The sequence below is a fragment of the Pangasianodon hypophthalmus genome, chromosome 18 (assembly GCF_027358585.1).
Source record: "Pangasianodon hypophthalmus isolate fPanHyp1 chromosome 18, fPanHyp1.pri, whole genome shotgun sequence".
NCBI lineage: Eukaryota > Metazoa > Chordata > Actinopteri > Siluriformes > Pangasiidae > Pangasianodon > Pangasianodon hypophthalmus.
The window spans coordinates 18567667-18591299 of NC_069727.1; the positions used below are offsets into that span (position 1 = coordinate 18567667).

Consider the following 23633-nt stretch of genomic DNA (forward strand, 5'->3'; position numbering starts at 1 on the left):
GACAATTTTTCAGTCTTTTTCAGTTTCTTCAGTCCATTTTTGGTGAGTCTGTGCCACTCTGTAAGAAAGCACAGGTCTAACAGGGTGGAAAAATCAGAGGCAAAATCGTGGAGCCGGATGCGATCTTCTGCTGTTGTAGCCCATCCACTTCAAATATGACATGTGCCTTCTGACATGCCTTTCTGCTCACCACGGTTGTAAAGAGTGGCTATTTGAGTAACTGTAGCCTTCCTGTCAGCTTGAACAAGTCTGGCCATTCCCCTCTGACCTATCTACTGCTTACTGGATGTTTTTTCATTTTTCATACCTTTCTGTGTAAACTGTAGAGACAGTTATGTGTGAAAATCCCAGAAGATCAGCAGTTTATAAACACTCAAACCAGCCCGTCTGGCACCAACAATCATGCCACGGTCAAAGTCTCTGAGATCACAGTTTTCTCTATTCTGTTGCTTGATGTGAACATTAACTAAAGCTCTTGACTTGCATTGAACTTCAGCCACTGATTGGCTGATGAGTGAGCGTATATCAAACATCAAAGAGAGGCACTCTGGAAGTAAGACTGCATTTAAGAGGATATCATTTAAGTACTGCTCTGATCAAATCAGTGCTGATTTTAAATCTTAAATTTTATAAATCTTATTATTGCTATAATCACTTATGTATTTACTGTGAAATGTTTTATATGCAAAGCATGTTTAGAAGAATATAAGCTGAATTATCAGATTCACCTCAAAATCTCCTGAAAGATCTCCAGTAAGTGTGAAAGCCCACGGAGGATCGAGCCGTCCGTAACTTTTGAGCGTCGTCTGATTTGCGAGAGGTCTTTGATGTCAGCGGGCGCTGGACTCTATTTAAGTGAGCTGTAATCTCCGGTATTAAGGCTCACTCTGTCTTTATCTCAGCCTCTGAAATGGCGAAATGAATTACCCCCAAATTTTCTCCCTCTCAATTCACTCTCACCTTGCGATAGGGGTCATTTCCTTAATAGGGCCCTTCATTTGGTCGGCCATTAATAACCTTTATCTTTGGACAGGCTGGCGATAGCACAATAATCAATATTTAATTTCTCCTTAATCTGTGGAGCTTAACCCTGTCAAATTCATTCACTTGTTTATGTGTAGAGTATGACAGGAAATATATTCACTTCCTATTGCTTTTCCTCTCTTCCTGTCCCCTCATTTCTCACTGTGAGCAGACTTGTAAGTTTGGACTCAGTGGGGATGAGTAAAATTGAATCGCTCTTTATTCTTCACCAAAAGAACTTGTTTAAGTGACCTGATACTTTCTTGGTGGGAATAATCTCATGTTGTGATGCTGCCTGTCTAACCTCTACACCCATGCATTTCTTTTTTTTTTTCCTCTTTAAAGATGTTTTTTTTTTTTTTAATTCATCTTCCAAAAAGCCTGTCGTTTCGCCGTGCTTATTTGTGGATTTTCTCCGCAGGTACAATAATTTCTTGAGGGACTTGACAGAGAACACCAGTCCAGACAACCCAGAGTTCCAGCAGCTTTCAAGTAAGAGTTTCTGACTTTTCTGTCTCACAGCTCAACAAACACTCTCTCATCCTTGTGACAAAAATGTTGATGGGTTCATCCAACCTGGATTATTTTTATTATCTATTTATTGTCAAGCTCTGTATCAAAAATGCCGAATCAGAGTCACCCAAAGCCACGCTTATTATTCATTTGCCTTCCATTCTAGTTTGTCACTTTGAGAGAAACCTCTAAAGATCATTCAGCGCTCGTGTGATCTCGCTTTGCTTTTGCTCTGCTAAGCAATGATACCTAGGGCCCTTTGGAGGAAAAAAAGGTGCAGAAAGTGCTGCATATGGTGGCAAAACAAATCTGCCTGTGAAGTTTGGAGCTGGCAGTGGAAAAGAGCCCCTCTTGTCTTTGTTAGGGTGACAAACAGAGTAACTTTGGGCTCTTCTTTCATCGTTCATTTGTTATTATTGTCACAGCCGCTGCTGCTGTAGCGCTTGCAGAGGATGAAAGTACGGCGAAGCTTAACGTGAGTCTAAATTCCCCGTGTGGGTTTTGACAAAATTAATTGGGACCAGATCAGAGGATATCAACCGTGTAAAATATAAATAAATAAAATCTCCACAGTCAACAGAAGCTCCGATAATGACTAATTTCTATCGTCAAATAAACAGCAAATCAGACTTAAGCGGCAGTGTACACACAGAATTATTTATGTGTATCAATTAAAATCTCATTGGTTCCGTGCTGCTTTTGCTTACAAATTAAAACAGCGCCTGATTCTAAGATGAAGGTACATATCCAAAATTGCCCCTCATGCCGCCTCTTCCTCTTCTCATTAAAGCCACTTTTTTCTGCTCGCCTGCTTTTTATTAGGGGGTGGAGGGGGTTTGCACACCCAGCCCAAGCACATTGTAAAGGGAATTATTTAAAAACAACTCCAGACAAATCACGTTGCATCTGATTAAGCAAACCAGCACTGAGAATTCCAGCAGGCGCTGTTGTTTTCCAGTTCCCCCTTGTTGTAGTGAAGTGTTTTCTCTCTTTCCTCCACCCTTGACGTTTCATGTGGAATGGCACAGCTTTAATTGTGGTAATTGCTGCACTTCACACTCCTCGTCAATCATAAATTAAAGCACCTTTTCAGCACGTACTTTTGCATGCCTGTCAGCCGGCCAGCATGACAGCAGCCACCCACTGACCAATCCAGCACTGTCAAAGGTTAATTAAAAAAAGTTAACACTCAAGAGTTTCCATTTAAACACACTCGATGGATAATGTGGGGGAAAAAAAAAAAGGAGATGGTGAGAAATTGTCTGTGGAATGTATAATGAGAGCGTTTGGATTATTAATGTGGGAGGCAAGGCTCTGTCAAAACACAGTTTTCTTATGTGCAAGGGTTGAACAGATCTGATGGGCACAAACACACACTAGCCGCGTCCCCAAAACTGGACATCTCTAGTATTTTTATTGTGATTCACAATGACCTACTGTAAAGCATAAGCTATTTTACATTATACGCTGTTGAATTCTCAGTCGGTTAGAAGATGATGTTGATTCATTTTCTGTAACAGCAGCAACTTGTCTCCACAACATTAAATGTAACTGTGAATGAGGATGAGGCCCCAGATGATTAGCCTGAAGATCACCATGAGATCACTGGATGGTACCACAGAGACACCCTAAAGATGGCTGTGGATGTTTTTCCTTAGATAGAACAATTTACGCTCAAGTCTCCATCACTGAACAGTTAATAACTTCAGTTTGATATGATAGACTTAAAGTTAAAACTCTAATGATGCTCATACTCAAGTTCCTGTTAACAAAATTAACACTTTTGACACTATACAATATACAGCTATAGAAGAGAATGATTTATAGCTGCTTTGTCACAATGTCTTTATTTAAAAATTCTTTATAAATGAAATTGAATTAATAAATGGATAATAAGTACACTGTGCGGTTAGTAAATTAAAAATGTAAGAGGAATAAAACACTTCAGTACATAAAAAAATAATCAACTTCTGGGTGATAAGAGTAAGTGCGCTTTGCATCAGGCTGCACCCCACCACCCTGTCGTTGATTATTTTCCTAATACAGCATGCTTTGTCATGTTTTATTCCTTCCCTAGCTAACATTACACTTAACTTGCCCACCATTAACCAGACAAAGTGTTTAATTCAATCAGTTAAATTTAATTTGATGCCAGCAGGACCGTTTGAAGATAGGCATGAAATACATAAAAGATATAGGCACTTTTTATGTTTTATTTTATAACACACATGCATGGAATGAATATTTAATACAAATAAAAGTTCCGAAAATTGTGTACTGTAATTATGAAGGTATGTCCGTATTATGTCCTTAAAAACATAGCTGAGGTAGGCTGCATTTATCAGCCAGATTTGAAGGAACCTTCAGAATGAAACAGCCTTTAGTTGAGAAACAGTTCCTCAAGGGTTCTTTGGATGGTTAAGGGATCTAGTGTCTTAAATAAGTTCTAACTGGAACCTTTTCTATAATTAATCTATATTGTAGATTTCTGAATAGAAACATTAAGATACAAAGAATCCTTTAGGAAACTAAATGGAGCTTTTTCTCCTAATCATGTATGCTACAGCTTCGACTTTGAGACACAATTCTGTCTTTGGTTTCTGCTGTAATTTATAGAATTGTTCTGAGGATAAGTGTCCCAATTAGACCGTTATTATTTTATCATGAAGAAATGACTGTACTGCGTCTATTGCAAGACCAAAGAGTGGAATGTAAAATTAGTATCCATCTGCTGCATGTTGTTTTCAACTGCGCTAATGTCTGTGCAGACGAATATACTCAGCACACAATAATTGGCCAAACCGTTTATTCACAGCTTCTGTGTTGCGTAACTGAAAATGTATTATTCGAAGCACAGCAAGCTTCGCCTCTGCGTGGTGTTCAGTTACACAACAGTTTGGTAATTCTGTTCAACAATCTTAACTCAACTTAACTCAATGTTAACTCAACTTAACTCAATGTTAACTCAACTTAACTCAATGTTAACTCAACAAGAGGTATTCTGTGAGGATTCGGATACTTGTGAAAAGAGCATAGGTGCAAACTTATGGAATTCACTGGGATGCTCATAACAGGCAACAAATTTGTGACGTCATACAATTTCATTAACTACTCCTCCATAATCAGATCCCTCTGTAATGAGATCTTAATAATCCTTGTGCTTTTACCAGCAGAATAGCAGTCTGTAAGCAGGACTACGTACCATGGCTAATTAAGGGAGCCACCAGCATATACACACACTGCACAGTGGCATACCAAACTCAATCAGTGCAGTCTGGATGTGTTAATTCACTCGCTCTGGGTCATCTGTCTCCAGGGGGTTGATGTCAAAAATCAGACACAACCTGCACGTTCTGTTTATATGTACAGAGTCTGTACAGTACATGTAGATGTGTTTGCATGTGAAATGATGTGAGCTGTTCATCACTGTGTGCTGAAGTCCAGTCTGAAACAGTAAGTATACAGTCATTAGGAGTCAGTATACACGAATGGTCTAGTAAAAAAGTGTGTATAGTGCGTTGACTGGCTCTGAGTACACCATTGATTTCATGTTTTAAAAAATGACCTTAATATGGAGTACATCTTTCTTTATGATGAGGTACAATGATATTCATGCAAGTGCATTACTGAAACTAGACACTAGAAACTGTTTTTCATATTTTGATTTATTTAGCAAAGCTTTGAATTAATTGTTTACACAGCAGGGCAAATCTGACCTTTATCACCATATACAAGTGATCGATTCTGATTTGTTCAGACGGTCACATATCCACACTGTCTGTTACAGTAACAGTCTTATTACATGTACATTGTGTAGATGAAAATGAAAGTGAGCTCATTACGTAGCTACCAGCATGGCGATTTTTGTCGTAGATTGCGTTCTACTTAAGGAAATGTCTAAACACAGTTTTAAATGTATTTGTCCAAGAAAAATGACAAGACTCGCATACGGCTTTCTTGCTGCTGTCATTGTAGGTACTACAGCTCTTACAGCTCTTCCCTAATAACTGTGTATATATACTGTGTGTGTGTGTGTGTGTGTTTGTGTGTGTATACTGTATATGTATACTGTCTGGGTTTCTTCCCTGACCTGCCTTCATGCTGGCTTTCACCCATGCTGTTGCCTGAGTTGCAGGTTTTTTCTTGACAGAAAGCAGCTCACTCCACATGATTTTTTTTTTCTCTTTTTGCTATTCAGATTGCAGAAAATTCTTTCCTGCTCAAAAAACATGCCAGTTAATCAGAATTTAGTGCCGTCTAAATGCTTGAATACATTGTCACAGGTTTCTTTTCTATATCTTGGCCAACTGGATATAATAATCATCCTAATTTTAATTCTACTTTATATAGCACCTTTCTCATACCAAGGTCACATCACAATTTTGGAAAAAGAAACAAAGAAAGACAAAAAAAAGATAAGCAACAGGTGTTCCAGGTTAATTGCCCACACCCTCATGCTCCCGCTACAGACTCGTGCTAAACCACGCCCCCGTCTGCCACAGAGGTTAAAGTGCCATCAGAATGAACTTGACAGTAGTTTTATCTACAGACGAGTGACAAGTTAAAGGGAAAGACTAATGGCTCTGTTACGTTATGGGGCCATTCGCCTGCGTCCATTTGTCCTCTTAGAGAAAAGTGTCACTGTAAATAAATAAAAGGTTTTCTGACGAACATTTCTATCCTGATGGGAGTGGTCTCTTCCAGTATGACTCCGCCCCCATCCACAGGACACAAGGGCTCACTGAATGGTTTGAGTATGAAAATGGCTTGTAGTGGCGCAACATTCTATTAAGACACTTTGTACTGTAGTTTCTTTTATACATATTCCACCATTTGCAGACAAATTAACTTCATTTGTTTATTAATAGGTTGAAAATCATTTCCAGATGAATTCCTGAAATCTGCAGCATCACCAGGCACTGGGTATTTACTCTGATGCTGCTCTGACAGGCTTTTAATGCAACAATTTTCACTTCTTTTCACTTGCTTGTTTCAGAGTTTGTTTGTTTTTTAGCTTGTCTTTAGTAAGAGAATTAGTAAGTGCTCAGATTCAGTAGCAAAACATTTCAGATGCAAATGCCACATCAAGGACCTGAAACATTAGTTTAGCTCATGTGTGCAGTGAATCGCAAACCTTTTGCAGCCCTTTAACTGTAAAACATATTCCATGGACGGATTTATTTTATGAATTTTATTTTATTTTAATTCAACTATAAAAATGCACATTATTTAAATATGTGCAACAATACTCTGGATTTTTTTTCAAGCCATATCCAGTGAGTGTTTTATTCCTGGACTTTCTACCTACACAACAAATTAGGTCCAAATTGACATTATTTATAGTTCTACTTTCCACCACTGTAACAAAAAAAAAAATCATGGACTCCTTGGGTATAATTTACTGTCCCTCGAGTGTCCCTGGACCCCACTGGGAGAACCACCACCTTAAAGTATATATAAAAATGGCTATAATTCCCACATAGCTGCTGTACACGGCCATTCGTCCATTTCAAATTCTATGTGCTAGAGTACAGAGTCAAACCAACAGAAAATGTGGCAGTGTCTGAATCCTTATAGACTGCACTGTTTGACTTCACAAAACTCACAGATGTTATTAAGAAACAATTCACGCTTGCCTATGTAGCTCCAAGATCCTTGTGTTTGCAGGGCAGTCTGGATGTGTGTTTCATCTGCACTCTGTGTGTGTGTATGTGTGTGTATGTGTGTGTATGTGTGTGTATGTGTGTGTATGTGTGTGTGTGTGTGTGTGTGTGTGTGTGTGTGTGTGTGTGTGGTGCTGCAGGGGCGGTGAGTGCCGTCTCCGAGGTGGCCCAGCGCATCCAGGACAACGCCCGCAGCCATGAGAACCACCTGCAGCTGCAGAGGGTCCAGAAACTGCTCAAGGGCCGAAAGACCAGGCTGCTGGCTCCAGGTTAGAGTCTGTGATCTGCTATTCCTTTCATCTAACTCTCTCTGTCTCTCTCTCTCTCTCTCTCTCTCTCTCATTCCATCTCTCTCTTCGTCTGTATCTTGGAAAGAGAAAGAGAGAGAAGTACATACTGGGTGGAATGAAGTAAGCTGGAACACAATGCTGTTTCAGACGTGGTCGTTGACGCAAGATGAGTTTGTCTTTGCATCAATGTCTTTGTCTTTGTCTTGCATTCGGACACAAGGATTAATTGACAGGATCGACGAGCTCTCTGTGCTAATTGGAAAGGTGGAGAGTGTCCTCTATCACTTCTCTCTCTTTTCTTCTCTTTTGCTACTTGTGGAGTGGAGGTCCTTTCTTCCCCTGTTGTTTGTCCCAGGGGAGAATGCCCATGTGTAACAAAAGAGAGACAGCTAGTGATGGAGGGAGAGAAAGAGGGAGCGAGAGAAAGACTGAGAGGGCCTTGTCGTCAATGCCTTGGCCTGCCAATCTCCCCCAGGACCAATTAGCGCTTCTCCTCATCTCGTGGACCGGCAGATAAAAAGCAAGCTGGGGAGAAAGAGAGTGTGTGTGAGAGAGTGTGTACGTGCGCATGCACAAAGGTGGTTCGAGGCTGGCGATGAATACCCAACGAGCAGCGGTCTCGTTTCACGCAGAGCCGGATGTGGGAAGTGTAAAAATCCTTCTCACTCTCCCTCTTGGGCAGGATTTTCAGGCCTCTAGATTTCTCCCAAGCTCCTTGCTTTTGTCCATTAAGGCTTCTCTACCTCTTGCTGACTTTTTAAAGAGCAAACTCAACAGACTTACACTTTATCCACGATTTACTCTAAGTGCCTAAAAGAGGCTGATGCAAGTGGCATCTATGATATTAAAGGGAAAATCCACCCTGAACAACTTCTGTATTAATCTTTATAACTAACATGTGATCTTCAACAACACGTTGGTCTATTTTCGCTTTGGCTAATGGTTTTCTTACATTACCCACAATGCAGTTCGACTGCTTGCTGAGGGCGGTGAAGCTGGATTTAGCGATGCAGCAGCACTTTAGTCCTTTAGTCTGTCCAGCTCTCTCACCTCCTCATCTGTGCACTGTGCTCAAACAGTTCAGCTTGCAAAACTTCAACTTTTTCTCCTGTTAAACACAGCTGTAACTATGCTTGCAGTATACCTCTGTGATGACAGCATGACAGACAACCGCTAACGTCTCACAGGAACACCGACAAAATCAAATTTGCACCAGAATCACTAAGCACATCACAAATATTTCAGTACAAACATATAAAATGTGTGTCAGGGTGTAGTTTTCCTTTAAGTGATGAGCATGGAGATAAGGGTGCAAGCGATTCTCAGAAGCAAAGTCTGAATCAATGGGACATCGATATGGCAGACAGATTGTCTGTTTCCTGAGAGCCATGAGCGGGCGCTCTGCCGCCACTACTGCTACTTCTGTCCACAAGCTCCAGCTCATCTCTCCACTTTTTACACACTAAAGGACAAAGAGGAACACTGAGGGGGAGAAAAAAAACAAATCATTGATTAAAACCACAACCTTGCTTCTCATCTTGTGCTGATACCATCATTAGGTATCCTGAAGTCTTTTTTCCCTTCTTTCTACATAAGACCAATGCAGGACATAACTTTGAGCACATGTATATATTTCAGCAGGAAGAACAGAACTTCAGTGTCTCAAGAGTCAAGAGTAGCTTCGCAGGCTTTGAAAAGCTTTTCCGTCGAAGCCTTTGTAGATTCCTAACATGAAAGTATAACCTATCAAACCAAGTCCAGCTTCAAATTAACAATGATCACGCTCGGTGTCATCCAGCACCCATCATACGCACACAGGCTTTCATGTGTCTTCCAGTCTTTGGCCCGGTCACATCAGGAGGACACGGCAGCCTTTGTAGTGCAACCTTTAGCACCCAGAAATTCATCGGGCCTTTGTAGATGGGCAGAGGTGCTCTTTGACAGGGGGAGTTGAAAGCATACGACATGGAGAGGGGCGCTCCAAGTTCCTGCTCTTTGAACTGCGCACTCTTGATGGAGCAGACAGAGTTTTTCGTAGATGTGTCAGTCTAAAGCATAGACAAAGGAACTGGCAGAATGATAGTGCTCGAATGAAAGAAAATACGATTTAATATGTTTGCTACTTCAGCAGGTCACTGATGTCAAGCTTATGTTAATTTGTTGCCCGGATAGCATTCAACAATAATATTAATGAAAAACTCCGCCCTGGAACACATGGAATTGGTTTATATTGAAACATTTATGTTGCGTTTAGTGATTCAGTTGCTGCTGTATTTTCATTATTCCTGTGAGAAGTTAGCCTTTGCTTGACATTACAGGAACGTGTTGCTAGTGTAATTACAATGGTGTTTAATAGGAGAAACAAATTCAACATAAATGATAACGGTCAGGTTTCATTGTTAGCTCCTGGAAAAAAAACAAAACAAAGGGCTTCTTTTCTCACTCATCGTTTTCCATTTACATTCAGCATCATGTTAATGCAATGCAGCTACGAGACACAGTTGCACACAGTTGCACTAGCGACTCGGTTCGGCTAGTTAGTGATTGTAGAAGATGGCAAATGCATTGGCATTGATGGAAGTATTAGCATGAAACTCAAAGCTTTGGAACCGGATCTGTTTGAGCACACTGTACAGATGGGAGCTAGACAGATTAAAAGGACTGAAGCGCTGCTGCATCGCCACTTTACGTAGAGATGAAGCAAGGGCTAATTCCCACTAGTGCCACTAGCACGTGTCATTGCGGGTAGTTTAGGAAACCAAAGTGAAAATACACCACTCTGGGTTCACAACTGCTCAACAAAGTGTTGGCTGCTTCTCTATTTTGTACCTCCAGAGCGTTGATTTCAGGAGCATTACAGTGTGTGTCATATTCTGACACCAACGCACAAGAGTCTAATTATAAAACAAAGTGAAATTAAATTGCAAACATGTTATCAAATAAGAAATTACAGACCATAAAGTGATAACCTGGTCAGATGATAAACAGCATCCTGGCACATTCGTTGCACACACAACTGCAGTGGGTATGTGCAGGGTGATGCTGTAGCATTTCCAAAAATAAGTGAAAACTTAGTTTCCTCTAACTTTTTCACTATTTTCTTTCACTTTGAGGGTATTTAAAAAAAAAGCTGTTTTCAGAGACCCTGAATACTGTTTTTGTGTGGACAGGATGCTGTGTTTTCAAAAATATCTATACGCATGTGGGCGGGGCAAAAGACTTGATGCTAGTATTATTATTGACTTTATGTGATTCGTGAGGCTGAGAATCTCAACATAACACACTGCAAAGAATTCTCTGTCAGTTCCTCCTTGATGCGTCTTGCTTTGTTTCTTGACTACAGAAAAATAATTCTTTATTATTAAAAACACCGAATATGATCTCCAGCTTGGCTTCCTTCACATTTCAGACAATGTGGAGATGCTCGGACAGATGGGAAATGACGTCTGATATTGCACACACCTTATAGTCACAGTAGTTACATAACTGACTACGACTATCATAAGCAACTGTAATCTATCTCCTATTACCACAGGATGAGTTTCCCCTTGGCACATGGGACAGTATTGTCTCTGGATGTTGTTAGCATTGAGTTTTTCGCTCAGAGATGGCCTCCTGATTTAGACCTCACCATTTGTTGTGCAGCAAGCAGACTTTGCCCAGTTAAATGGATTTAACCGATTTACAGGAGCCATCAAATCTAATGTTCACACACCACCTGAGAGTCTCACGCGCTTGTCCTTATTGTAGTCACATATTAAAACCCGTGGCATTTTAAAAGCAATTTGACCCCTGCTCGGCCCCTCTGCTAATCATAGAAAGCTCTTCTTTTTGCTCAGATTATCCATTTTGAACCCTCTGCTACAGCTGCAATCTCAAGGTGTGCCAGGGCAAATAAGGAATCGGTGGCGAGAGTGAAATTTAATCTTATCTTGCAAAATGTCAGCATCCAATTTAGTAGCCATCATACACCTGCCAGTCAGTCAGAGCAGAGAGCAGACTCTACAACGGCTGAGTCTGGGATTTTCCTCTTTACGGCTTTGTAAACCCCATCCAGTGCACATGTTGGATGTTTGTAAGTTGGATGTAAATTGATAAGTCAGTATATTAATGAGTCTGAGGACTCGATCCTGACGTGAGCTCTTTCTCCTCTCTTCTGTCTGTCAGGTCGCTGGTATATCCGTGAAGGTTGGCTGAAAACAGTGCCCCCTAAAGGCACGGAGACCAAACCCAAGATGTTTTTCCTCTTCTCAGACATCTTGGTTCAGGCCAGACGGTGTAGTCCAATGCACCCGACAAATGGAGACAAGCTGGCCTGTCAGAGAGTCTACCCACTTAAGGAGTGCATCGTGGACAAAGTGTTTGGCCACACCAAGAGCCAGGGAGGTCTCATCAGTGTGAGTGTGACACCAACATACACAATGTACTCTACTGCTGTACATACTTCAGTACGAGGGTTAGGTAATGCTAAAGCTGCAGTGGAGATAAAGCCAAAATACCTTTTCACAATAACTAAAAATACCTTACAATATATACAACAGTATGATGCAGAGACAGCACTATTCCGACCTGGGTTTAATGAAAGGCTTTAGTTTCTATTTAATGACAAAAGAAAGCAGTTATAAGGTATTAGCATAAAGCATTAGGAGGTAACTATTATCACCATTCAGTCATGTTAATTGCATATTCAGGCCTTTGTAAGCAAGGAATTTTATGTAGCTGGACCTTCAGGAATTTTAGTTGAATACTCCTGCTCTAGATATTAATCATGTGTGTATGTGGTACAGATTCCAGACGTCCAGGGAAATGATTTTGGGTAATAAGTTACCAAGGCATAATTAAATAATACTAAAATGCTATTCAGGTTGAATCTATTACTGCCAGTATGTGTGTGGTAAAAACACGGCATACCTGGTGAATTGTTTTAGTGTTTAAAAGGAAGGTTTGAAATTCCAAATGAGAGTTTTCCAGTTACCTTTCCTGCTTAAAAATGGAGATTACAGTGAAATGTAACCATCTTATTACTTCAAATAATTTTCATTTATGAGTTGTTTTTAATACCCAGAACATGACAGTGATTTTGCTGAAATTTAGTTCAATGTCTTGGTTTTACTGTCTGTTTTTCAGCATAATTCAGACATTAATAGTGTTTGTACTACACACTTAGCTACTTTGTCTGGCATTTCAGTGTAATTTAGTTACTTTAGTTCAGGTACTTACCATCTAGTTACCAAAACATATTTACCAGTACTCTGGAAATTTCATAAAACAAATGAAGCAATACTGAAAAGTTTTCTCCATTAAGTATAAGGCAGTTTTCAGATTTGTCACCATTCTTGCCAAATCCCCTCTATCAAGTGTAACATTTCAGCACACATGAGGTTAAAAGATTAATTGATTTCAGACAGATTGGATCCCCAAGTTAGCAAAAATGCTCCATGCATCATTCTTCTCTCTGTAATTGCTCTGGTTCCTCATAACAGTTCAAGCTTTAATGTGTCTCCTCGCTGCTTGATCTCTTTCCAGGCCTGTGTTGCCGTCGGGTGACAAATTACATCTAAATGATCCGTGTGCTGTCGTGAAACATTCAGCTGAGTGTATTGCACTCTCAACCACTGCAGTCCCAACCAAACAGTCTGAGCATTGCGCTTATCAATATTCATGCAGGAATGAGGGGTTTCGTATTGTCCGTCTTCTACTCTCTGCTCAATTATGTCGTTTTGTAAACTTTAAAAAAAAAATATCACTATTTTATTCAAGAGCTCTATTAAATTAAAATTCATTTTTTATTTTTTAGGTTTAAAATGAAACAATATGTATGTATTTGTTCAGCTACATGTAGTAGATGCAGAGGGCAGCATTTAAAGCTCCATTCATGTCATAATTTTTATTAAATATCACATTGTGCTTGATTCATAGGAAACAAAAATTATTTGATACTCACAAAGCATCAACTACTGCAAGTCTATAATTTCAGATGGGAGATGCACTGAGATCATCTGAGAGGCCTAGTGATGTCCTGTATGGTTTGGGCATCATTTAGAGCTCGCTGATGGACTGCTTAAACGCTTGTCCTGATGGGATAAGAGAACCCTCTCGCTCCACTCCATCAGATTAGAGCAGAGAGCCATCTCATCCTCTGTACCAGCAAATACATCTTCCTCAAGCACTGTTATTGCTCTTCTCTTTTTCAGCCCCACTCCAGCCTGCCTCTTTGCGGCTGCTGTTGCTGCACGTTATCTAATGGCAAGAAATGGCATTTCATTAGCTTGTTATCCGACCCAGGGCTCAAATGCATACTCAATAGCATTAGGCGTAATTTCTCATAAGGACACATTATCGATCCCTGGTGCACCCCACCTCCTACCTGGACCAGAGGGGAAAGAGACTGTCAGCACTCTCAGGCCCCTCCTCATCCATGCCATGAAGAATTAAAGCCAAATTAAATTTGACAGCTGGAAATGCCATGGCAATCTATATGCAAAGTTTGAAAGAAGAAGAAGAAGTAAAAGGAGAAGGAGGTTCTTACGGAAAAAAAAACTGCACTGAAGATTTCCTTTCCACATTATTTGTATTTTGCAGAATTTCATTCTCTTTTTTTTCTTATTCCTTCTCTCCTATCTTTCAGTTCTATCCTTGTCTCCCACTTCTCCTGTTAAATATTATTCTGCATTCATGACAGAACCTCTTTGATGTATAAATAATCAAGCAAAATTATGTGCACCATGAATATAGCATTCGTGCGCCGCTGTTCACATTATAAATAGTCATTCTTACCTAAGAGGGTCAGATTGCGTGACAAATCCCTAATTACCATGTCGCAATGGAAGCAGGATCAATGTGTGCATAAATCAAGCCTCCCGTCCCCATGTGGTGGCCGCCTGATATAAATGGCACTTCACATCAGCTTGTGCCTCACTCACTGAACTCTGGAATTAGATAACGCTTTTGATAGTACATTTGGAATCTTAATCTATTTAATATATAATAAGATATACCCCTCTGCCAGTTTTAACGGTGGTGCCGTTATTTTTACCAAGTATCCTTTGCTTCCTTGTCTTCTCGTCGTTAGGATTCAGTTCCTGGCTGTAATAAAGATTAGAGCTGATTATTGATATGCCGCCGGTAACCGCCGCTGTTTCCTCTGTTCCGATGGCCCCAGGTAAATGTGAAAGGTCATTTAATATTTTCCAGGCACCCAATTATAATCCACTCTAATGGGTTCCGGTTTGTAATTATTCAAGGATAAAGCCCGTGCCTTTTGTTTGGTCTTGGACAGCACCCATTGTGTTGTTTGACATGCCTAATCTCTTGCTAAAGTCTCCTCAGCATGGATGAGTGATGGTAATTACTGTTGACTCCGAGGATGAGCCGGCTGATAGCAGGAGGAAAAGAGAGACGGCGAACTAACTTCTCAAGTGCAGGGGGCCACCAAATTAGCATCGAATGTGCATCTTTGGTCGACAGGTGTCTCTCTTGGTTTTCCTCCAGCTGTTTTATTCTCTAGTTGATGGCCTGCTTTGTGAGTTGACATCCTGGAATGTACATGAACAATCATCGTGGTCGAAGGTGGATTCATGAGGTTAGGCTCGGTTCTTGCAGGAGATGTGCAATGCACAGAAGGCCACAGATGTTGTCTTGCCCTTGCTATTACTTTCAGTAATTAATGTCCCTTCATTTCTGTGAAGACCATGGCTAATAATGGCAGTGTAAACAATCTTCTTTTGCCACTAGGTAGTGTTGGAAAATTCTTGGTGTTAGTGATTCAGGGCTGCCCTCTAGTGAGCACAAAGTGTTATGTGCGCCTGGAGCCGTCTAGAGATCTGTCACCAGCACATCTTTGCGACAGAAGATCCTTGTCTCAGTCGTTTCTCTCTGAGCAGTGGTGGCTCGGTGGTTATGGTTCTGGGCTACCAATCAGAAGGCTATGAACAACAGCAAACTGCCCCTGTTGAGCCCTTGAACAAGGCCCTTAACCCGCTCTGCCCCAGGGGTGCAGTATCATGGCTGACCCTGCGCTCTGACCCCAGCTTCATAACTAGCTGGGGCATGTGAAGAATAGGATTTCACTCTTCTGTACTTGTATATGTAAGGAATAAAACATGACAGAGTGTTCTGTTACAGGAAAATAATCATCAGCGGGGCGGTGTGATGCAGCCAGACACGAAGCAGAGTTACTGTTACCACCCCGAATTTGGTTATTTTCATGTAATGAGGTGTTTTATTCTTCTTATACCAATAATTACTCTTTTAAAATTATTAATGAACAGCACATAATGCTTTTTAACCATTTATGGTTAGACTTAATGTTGTGTAACTCCCATGAAACAAGTTATTCCCTCACCAGCCTCTCCTTTTTCTTTCTCTTCCAATTAATAATAATAATAATAATAATAATAATAATAATAATAATAATAATAACACACATTGTCATGTTACCAAGAAGCCAGAAACTGCAAAGTCCTCTGTCTTGAAGGCTTTTCTGTGGCAGAAAACTTACTGACAGTTACAAAGTGCTGACACTGCTGACTCCTTCCATAAACAGATATTTACGTAAACACCTCCTTAAAGAAACCTTCACCAAATCAACAATTATACTATTTTAAATAACAAGGTTTTTATGTTTATTATTAAACTTGTAGATTGTCTGTGACTGAAAGTAAAATTAATCAACACCAATCAGATTAGAGAATTCAACAACAAAGTGACAAGAAAGATTGTTCATCCTCTTTCTTTCATGTTTTCTGTCTTCCCTTATCTCTTGCAGTTGACCTTCTCCAGAGCCAAGCTGCTCCTCATGTCCACCGATCAGGAGGACATTAACGATTGGTACCGCAGTCTTTGCCTGGCCATCGGGTATGCGCTGCCTTCATCTATATTTTCACACTGTAAGACTTAATTGTCAACCTCAGAGCCCCTTTCTCTCTCTGTCCCCTCCTCCAGAGCTCCAACCTATAGTAAAGGCAAGTCACGGCTAGTTTAGCATCAACCTTGTCTTCATTCGGAGGACGTGGGGGCACAAGGAGGTTAGCATCAGGGCGAGCTCCTCACAGGGGAAAAGACCCGACTCTCATGGCTAGGCTAATTAGTTTATAGGCCTGTCAGAGTGATGGCGGTGCACAGAGGCCTCACAGTGAGGAGCCTTCTAGCCGCTGGCCCTCTGCCCAAAGCACAAGCTCAAGGGAGTGTAATTAGCCACCGAGCTGGACAGGTTGTGGTGGCCGAGGTCAGAGGCGAGCCGCAGGAGGAGGAAAAGGTGTGTTTGTTTGTGAGAAATAGAAAGATAGAGCAAATGACCTGTTGAGCTGTAGTCAAGTGAGCGCCTTTTGATTTCTCTGCTGCTTGAGAGAGAAAAAAACAAATAGTTGTTAAAATTCAACCTACAATTAAAGCACAATGATTCAATGCAGAAAAAATACACGATCTTAAGTTTTGGGTAACTACCCAAAACTTAAGATCGTGGGTTTTTTTTTTTGCATTGAATTATAAGTTGATGGATGTGTCCAATGTGTCAAGAGACAACAGAAACACAGACCCATTTTCCCTGGGACACCAGTATAATAACAAACCACCAATACTCACATTTTATGACTCAGTAACACCTGCAAAATTGTACATATTCCTATGCCCATCACATCCCCAAAGTCTTTCTGGCATGAAAATGGTGCTCACAAGCGCCCTCTGTGGCCGGGGTTATAGTTGACAAGTGCGTGCTCTGATGCAGCAGATACACAAGCTGCATTTTTTTATATACCTTTTATACATCTGGTGGTTTAAAGGCGATGTTCAGTAGAGGGAAGTTCAGAGCCGAAACATCTCTGTCTGGCAAGTTTCCATGTTAACTAGTAAAACTGTTTTGGGACAAATATTCCCCTCTATGCAGCAGCATGGAGATATTAAACATAAAAACATGTTCTGTTAGATTTTATTTTAAACTTTGCTGTCATTGTGATTGTTGTCATGAGCTGCATCTTCAGTCACATATCATGAGCTTATATTTAAAAGCATACCTGGGTGGGGTCCAGGAAGTGTAGCCATGATTTTTGTAAATTTTGTTACAGTGGTGAAAGTCACAACTCAACATTATCCAAGTTCAATATTTATTTATTGAGTTTTATAGTTATTAGCCTACATGAACTGTCACTTGTGTTGAATTAAAAACTTAAATTTAAACCTCAGTAACTCAAAAACAAGTAGGGCTAAGTTGAATAATCCTGGATCTAATTACAATTTTAATAAAAAATTATTCTATAACAGGAAAATTCAAGAATAAAAAGTGCAATAAATAGACAAAATATTATTGTATACATTTAAATACTGTGTCTAATGTTTGAATAGTTGGAATATATTCATGAAGTAAATTAGAGATTTTTTTAATGGATCCCTGGCTACAAAACATTTGAGAAGCCATGATCTAGAAGATACAGAAGTTTGGTATGGAAAGCAGACTTTTCAGTTGGTTTGTAGGCTACATGAGAAGTTTCACCAAAACACTAACCATAGTAGTGAAATTGTAAACTCAGAAATGTAGGAGTAATACATTAGTATGCGATTTGAGACACAGCTCTATTTTTGTTCATTTGCAGACAGTTCTACTCTCCCTCACTATTTACTGTGATACTGCACGTCATGTTTGTGGAATTTTCTGTGGTATCTTGTAGACACATAAGCATACTTAAAGGCATGTGTAAAACCATCCTGTGAGCCTCTAAAGCACTCTCTGATGATGTCTGCATTGATATCCGTAGCACTGTCTTATATAACGTTGTGCATTTAATAGCAGGGACCAATCATACCCATTCAATTCCATTCAATCTGTGGACATTTTCACAAGGCAGCTTTACAGATATCGATATAGATTTATCTGATTTTTATATTGTTCAGGTTTTGTTTAGAGCACAGAGCGAAAAGGAGGCATTGAGGGATCATTTGGGACGGGACTGAAGTGATTTCCTTGAGGTTTTTAATCTTCACAATTTCTTCAGAGTGCAGCAAAACTTTACAAATGAATTTTCTTAGAATATTTAGTGTGACTTTAAATTGCCCCAGGATTTTGTCATTTGTATATAATTTTATTGCATTCTTAATTGTAAAACTGACAGAAAAAGTAAACTATATAAAACTGCTGATGTCTCTGGTCTGTGCCTCGTTGCTGCCTGTTGGCTTTTAGAATCCAAATCTCTGTGATTATCAGTAATGCAAATACAGTGTTTTGCTTTCATGTGCAACTATCAGATTTCTGCTATTCATATCAGGCTCATGTTTAGTTTTATTGCTTGTGCTGGAGAAATTTGATCTTTCTAGCATTTCTAGCATTAGTAGATATTAATGTCAAGGACTGTTTGATGATCTTTGATACCAACGAAATACAATCTTGTCCTGAAATTGGGAAAGGTTTTTGTGCATTCTTGCTAAGAGTAGCCTAAACCCTTTTACCTTTCCTCACGTCTGGGTCTCGGTGCATTGACAGATCGATGAGCACGGTGACAAGGAAGAGGAAACTTTAAAAGAAAGCTGAACATATCTCACAGGAGACCCTTAGGGTCAATTAATGCTACACATTCCTTCAACACACACACACACACACACACACACACAAATATGTGCACACAGAGAGAGTGTAAGTAAACATTTAACCAAAGAACTCACGTATATATTAGAAATGTGTTTAGCTGATTGAATCATCTGTGTTGCTATATACTTAAATAGTTTGCACTCTGATGCGTGTCTGTGTGTGTCTCCTGACAGAAAGCTGAAAACGAAGAACACAGTAGTGCACAGGAGAGAGGAGCTCCTCCGACCGCCGCTCCGCGCAGCCACACACAGCCAGCAGAGTGCACCGGCCTCGTCCCAAATCCACAGCAGGAAGAGGACTATGGTCAGAGACTCGCACCATCACACACACTTCACTGCAAAGAAAAATAAACTGAAGGGGAGAATTATTCAGCCGATCCTCAGTTACCCTCCATAGAGACTTTGAGCGTGTGTGTGTGTATGTGTGTGTGTGTGTGTGTGTGTGTGTGTGTGTGTGTGTGTGTATGTTCGTGCAGGTGAGTGAACAGGGGACTGAGAGCAGCGTGAGCAACGATAGACCTCCAGCAGGAGAGAGTGCAGGCAGCGCATCCAAAAAGATGAAACTCTCCGAGGCTCCTTCTGGAAGGTACACTTTCACATCCACAAAGAATGATGCTAGTCTTTGCATTTATACACCCTTACAACATAAGAGTAAAAATACACAATAACGCGTAGAGATAGCACTTACCTGCTACCCGGGATCAGGGTTGGGCAGACAGCAGGAAAAAATAAGTGAATTTGATCTGATCCTGTAACAAATGGCAAAGACTGGAATTGGATTTGGATTTTTTTTTTGAACTGGAAACTGTTTACATCTAACAAAAATCTTTTGTAATGAATTGATTTTAATTAAGTTTATACACTATTATGTTTATATGTAAGTGATTTTTTGTGATAGCTGCAGTGGACGTTTTTTTAGCTATGGCTTTTTCCCTGTATTTTTTTTTTAAGAGCTTCAGTTTAAAAACAAAAAAATCATGTTAAAGCTTACAAGTTTTTAACGAAAAAATTTTTTGATTGGATATCAATGTTGGTTGATATTGAAGGTTTCAGTGTCTGAATCAGGACAGAAAAAGCGGTGTCTCTAATAACACCACATGAACACTTTCCCATGAGCCTTTTGGATTTCATGTCAGACCTGCTTTAAAATGTGTCAGTGGCAGAAACTTCCAAATTATTTGGGACATTCATGTTTTTTTCACAAAAAAACATATCATGATACTTGAAGATATTTTTATGATACACCATCAGGAAAACTTTTATAGACATTAAATAAAAGTATTTAGCCAAAAAAAATCTGGAAAAAAAGTGAACAATTTACAGTTTTAAAATTTCAGTACAAAATTGTAACATAAAATTAGCTACATTAGTATTTATTATAGTAATAATGAAATATATTTCATCACAATATCAGTATTATATCAGTATGATGGCAGTACAAATGTATTTCCTGAATATAATCAAAATATTTAAATATTAGATATTTAATAGGCATATATTGTATGTACCATGATATATATTTATAGTCATTAGAGCTTTTTATTCCTGAATTTTCCGAACCAGATACACTGCATTAAAATGTAGATACAGAATGTTTGGTATCATATTAACAGCACTATTTACAGGTCTGTATTTTATATTTTTTTATATTTGGTAATTTAACCTTATTGTTCAAATAGCATTGAAGAAAAAAAAATTAATTGAAGTTATAGCTGTAATTCCAATCCATGCCAATCCAGTTTTGCGTATAGAATTAGACCAGTGTAAACCTCAGATGCCTGATTTGTTATCAGATCAGACCTGATGTCTTGTGAATCATCTTTTTATGCAAACTCAAGCAGCTTCCTTAAGATCATTAATTTCCATCTTGTGCTCATCATTAGCTGAAATGAAGCAATGGCAAAAAGACCATGACTCAGAGCTCTGATATTAGTATCATATCAAAAATGAAGGATTGGTGCGTGCCTAAAAAGATTTTTATGAAGCACTTGTGATTCAAGGGCTACTTAAACTTTTCTCTGGAGAGTATTGGGTGAAAAGTGAGTCACTATTTTATAATTTCAGCCTTATGATTATTTTATTTGCTGGTATTTCTGTTATGAAGGTTCTGGAAGTGTAATCAGATGTACATCTTTCTCACACAGATCCCAGGAATCGTCCGGCTCGAGCTGCATCATTCTGTAAGACGATGCAGATGTTGAATTCTCGGGCGTGACTGAGAGAACTGGTGGTACTGCTAGGAGACTGGTATAATCCATATACTATATTAGCTTCATTTTTACTGAAAGAATGCTATCAGTTCATATTCGAGCATTTTAAGAGTGATTTTCTCTGAAATGTTTTATTTCTGTTCTTTCTACTCCTAAATGCCAAAGAACAAAGTGTGTCTGTGTTCCTTATTTACGAATGCGTTTTATTTGTCTTTTATGTTGTGTGGTGCATCATGCATAATGCTGTCGACTGAAGATGCTACAGGCACAAATCTTTAAGTGCTGAACACATTAAGCAGTGCTGCTTTTATATGTATCATATATTTTTACTCTGTATCATATAGCTACTAATAACCTACACTCCTGCAGTTATTTATAACATCATAACATCATGTATTCTTATTACTGGGGAAGAAAGATGATGTGCAATATAAAGTGGGTGCATGAAGGGATTTTACTATCGATTGTGTATGGACAAGTTATTGTACTGATTGTGAATCATGGTGATATTATATAGTATGTAATCATCAGCATCTGCAAGCAAACACACTGATTTCCACTGTGTGTTGTATTACTGTAATGTTTATAATGTGTTTCTTCATAATACTCCCTTCTTACCAGGTGTATTAATGTTACTGAAAGCTGTTACACTGGACAATAGTTTAATCGTTTCTATATGAATCAGTCAAATCCCTTTGACTCTTTATGTGATTACAATTTTAATTTGCATTTTATAAGTTTCATATTAGAGGCTGTGTAAGATTTTTGGTTTTAGGCTCATTTTATGTGGTAGGTTTGATTAGGTAACCGGACCTTGTCCAACACTGAACTAATCAAAAAAGTCATATTGAATCATATTCAAATTGGTCACAGATAAAGTTCTGGATGTATGTTATTATCATTTAATCATTTATATTGCTTTATTAGCATGTTGGGAGAACTTTCTGATGCCTTGTGGTGCATTACATATCCAAAAGCGCCCTCTTGTGGTTAATGTAATCACCCAACTATGTACACAATGCTGAACTAAGACATAAATCCTTGTTTAGACTCTTCATTATAAACTTCTAAACAATAAAATCCTTGGGGAAAAAAAGCAAGTGTGAGGTTCTTTTACTTTGTTTAAATAAATAAAATATTAATCATTCATTCGTTCATCTTTGGGTCCCTGAAGGACTAGTGGTTAGTCCTGGGAACACTTGGCGTAAGGTGGGAATACACCAGACAAAATGCACACACACACATTCACACACACATTCACACCTAGGGGCAGTTTAGAGTAGCTAGTGCAATTACATGCATGTTTGCAGGAGGTGGGAGGAAACCCACACAGACCCGAGGAAAATGTGCGAAATGCTACCCAATGAGCTAATATGGCACCCATAACTAAATCAGACATCCAATATATCAGTCTTTTTAATCAGATTTATTTTAAATATTTAAAAATATTTAAAATCTGTTTATTGTTCTGAACTGCATTGTATTTTTTTTTAGGAATTTTATAAAAGACTACATCATTAAAATGCAAGATAAATAAATTAAATGAGGCACTAGTTTACCAGTGAGATCTTCAAGCACTTCTATTGATTATCCATGTGTACAATGCTATAGCACACCACTGGCATTTGTGTCATTTATGATAATCATCTTCATATTATGTACCTAGATAGCTGACAAAGGGTGTCCTGAAGAAGCTACTACTACAGAAGCACAAGCTTCCCTGTAGTAAGTGCCGGGTACCCTCGAGTCCCTGAAAAGCCTGCAAAGCCTGCAAAAGCATTAAATTCCCTTTCAACAAATTTAAGGCCATAAAAGGTCTTAAATATCATAAATAGTGGGGGGTTGTTGTCTTAAAAATCGTTCACTGAGGTCTTAAATTTTGGAGCAAACATGTTTTTGATTGGTTGGTGATTATTATGGTAACTGATTTGCATGCTCACAGAGCTGCTAGAGCGGTACGGGATGCGCTGAGGTGGACATGAAGTAATGGGGAAATGTAAATTTAACAGCAAGTGGCTCAAAAATAATCAATTCTTGGATTGGTTAAAAAAAGCACCGGGAAATGATTTGGAAGCCCGCTGTAGCATTTGTGAGAAATGCTTTAAACTTGGCTCTGTGGGTGTTAAGGCCGTGGAAAAGCACAAGCAATATGTGCGAGCTTGTCAGCAAAGTCCTATCGCTCTCTGTTGCTCCCAGGTAGTCTACCCAGCATGCAGTGTTACTACTGAAACTGTTAGTGTACAAGCAACAACTTCCAGCCAGCAATCATTTGACATTCAGTCAATCTGTGGCTCCATGCCAGCACTGAAAGCAGAGGTTATCTGGGTATTATGGACAGTGGCGAATCATCACTCTCACAT

The 23633-nt window shown here is 39.3% G+C and overlaps 1 protein-coding gene across 1 annotated transcript in view; it reads left to right on the forward strand.

The window, feature by feature from the left end:
• The window catches only part of arhgef39 (Rho guanine nucleotide exchange factor (GEF) 39), a 52676-nt gene extending 30704 nt beyond the window's left edge, over nt 1–21972 (forward strand). The window contains exons 6-12 of the mRNA XM_026922750.3: nt 1445–1515; nt 7340–7468; nt 11657–11886; nt 16257–16345; nt 19238–19367; nt 19540–19649; nt 21208–21972. Of these exons, the coding sequence (XP_026778551.3) occupies nt 1445–1515; nt 7340–7468; nt 11657–11886; nt 16257–16345; nt 19238–19367; nt 19540–19649; nt 21208–21247 (799 nt within the window). The 3' untranslated portion in view covers nt 21248–21972. The remainder of the gene's footprint in view (nt 1–1444; nt 1516–7339; nt 7469–11656; nt 11887–16256; nt 16346–19237; nt 19368–19539; nt 19650–21207) is intronic.
• Nucleotides 21973–23633: the final 1661 nt, after the last annotated feature.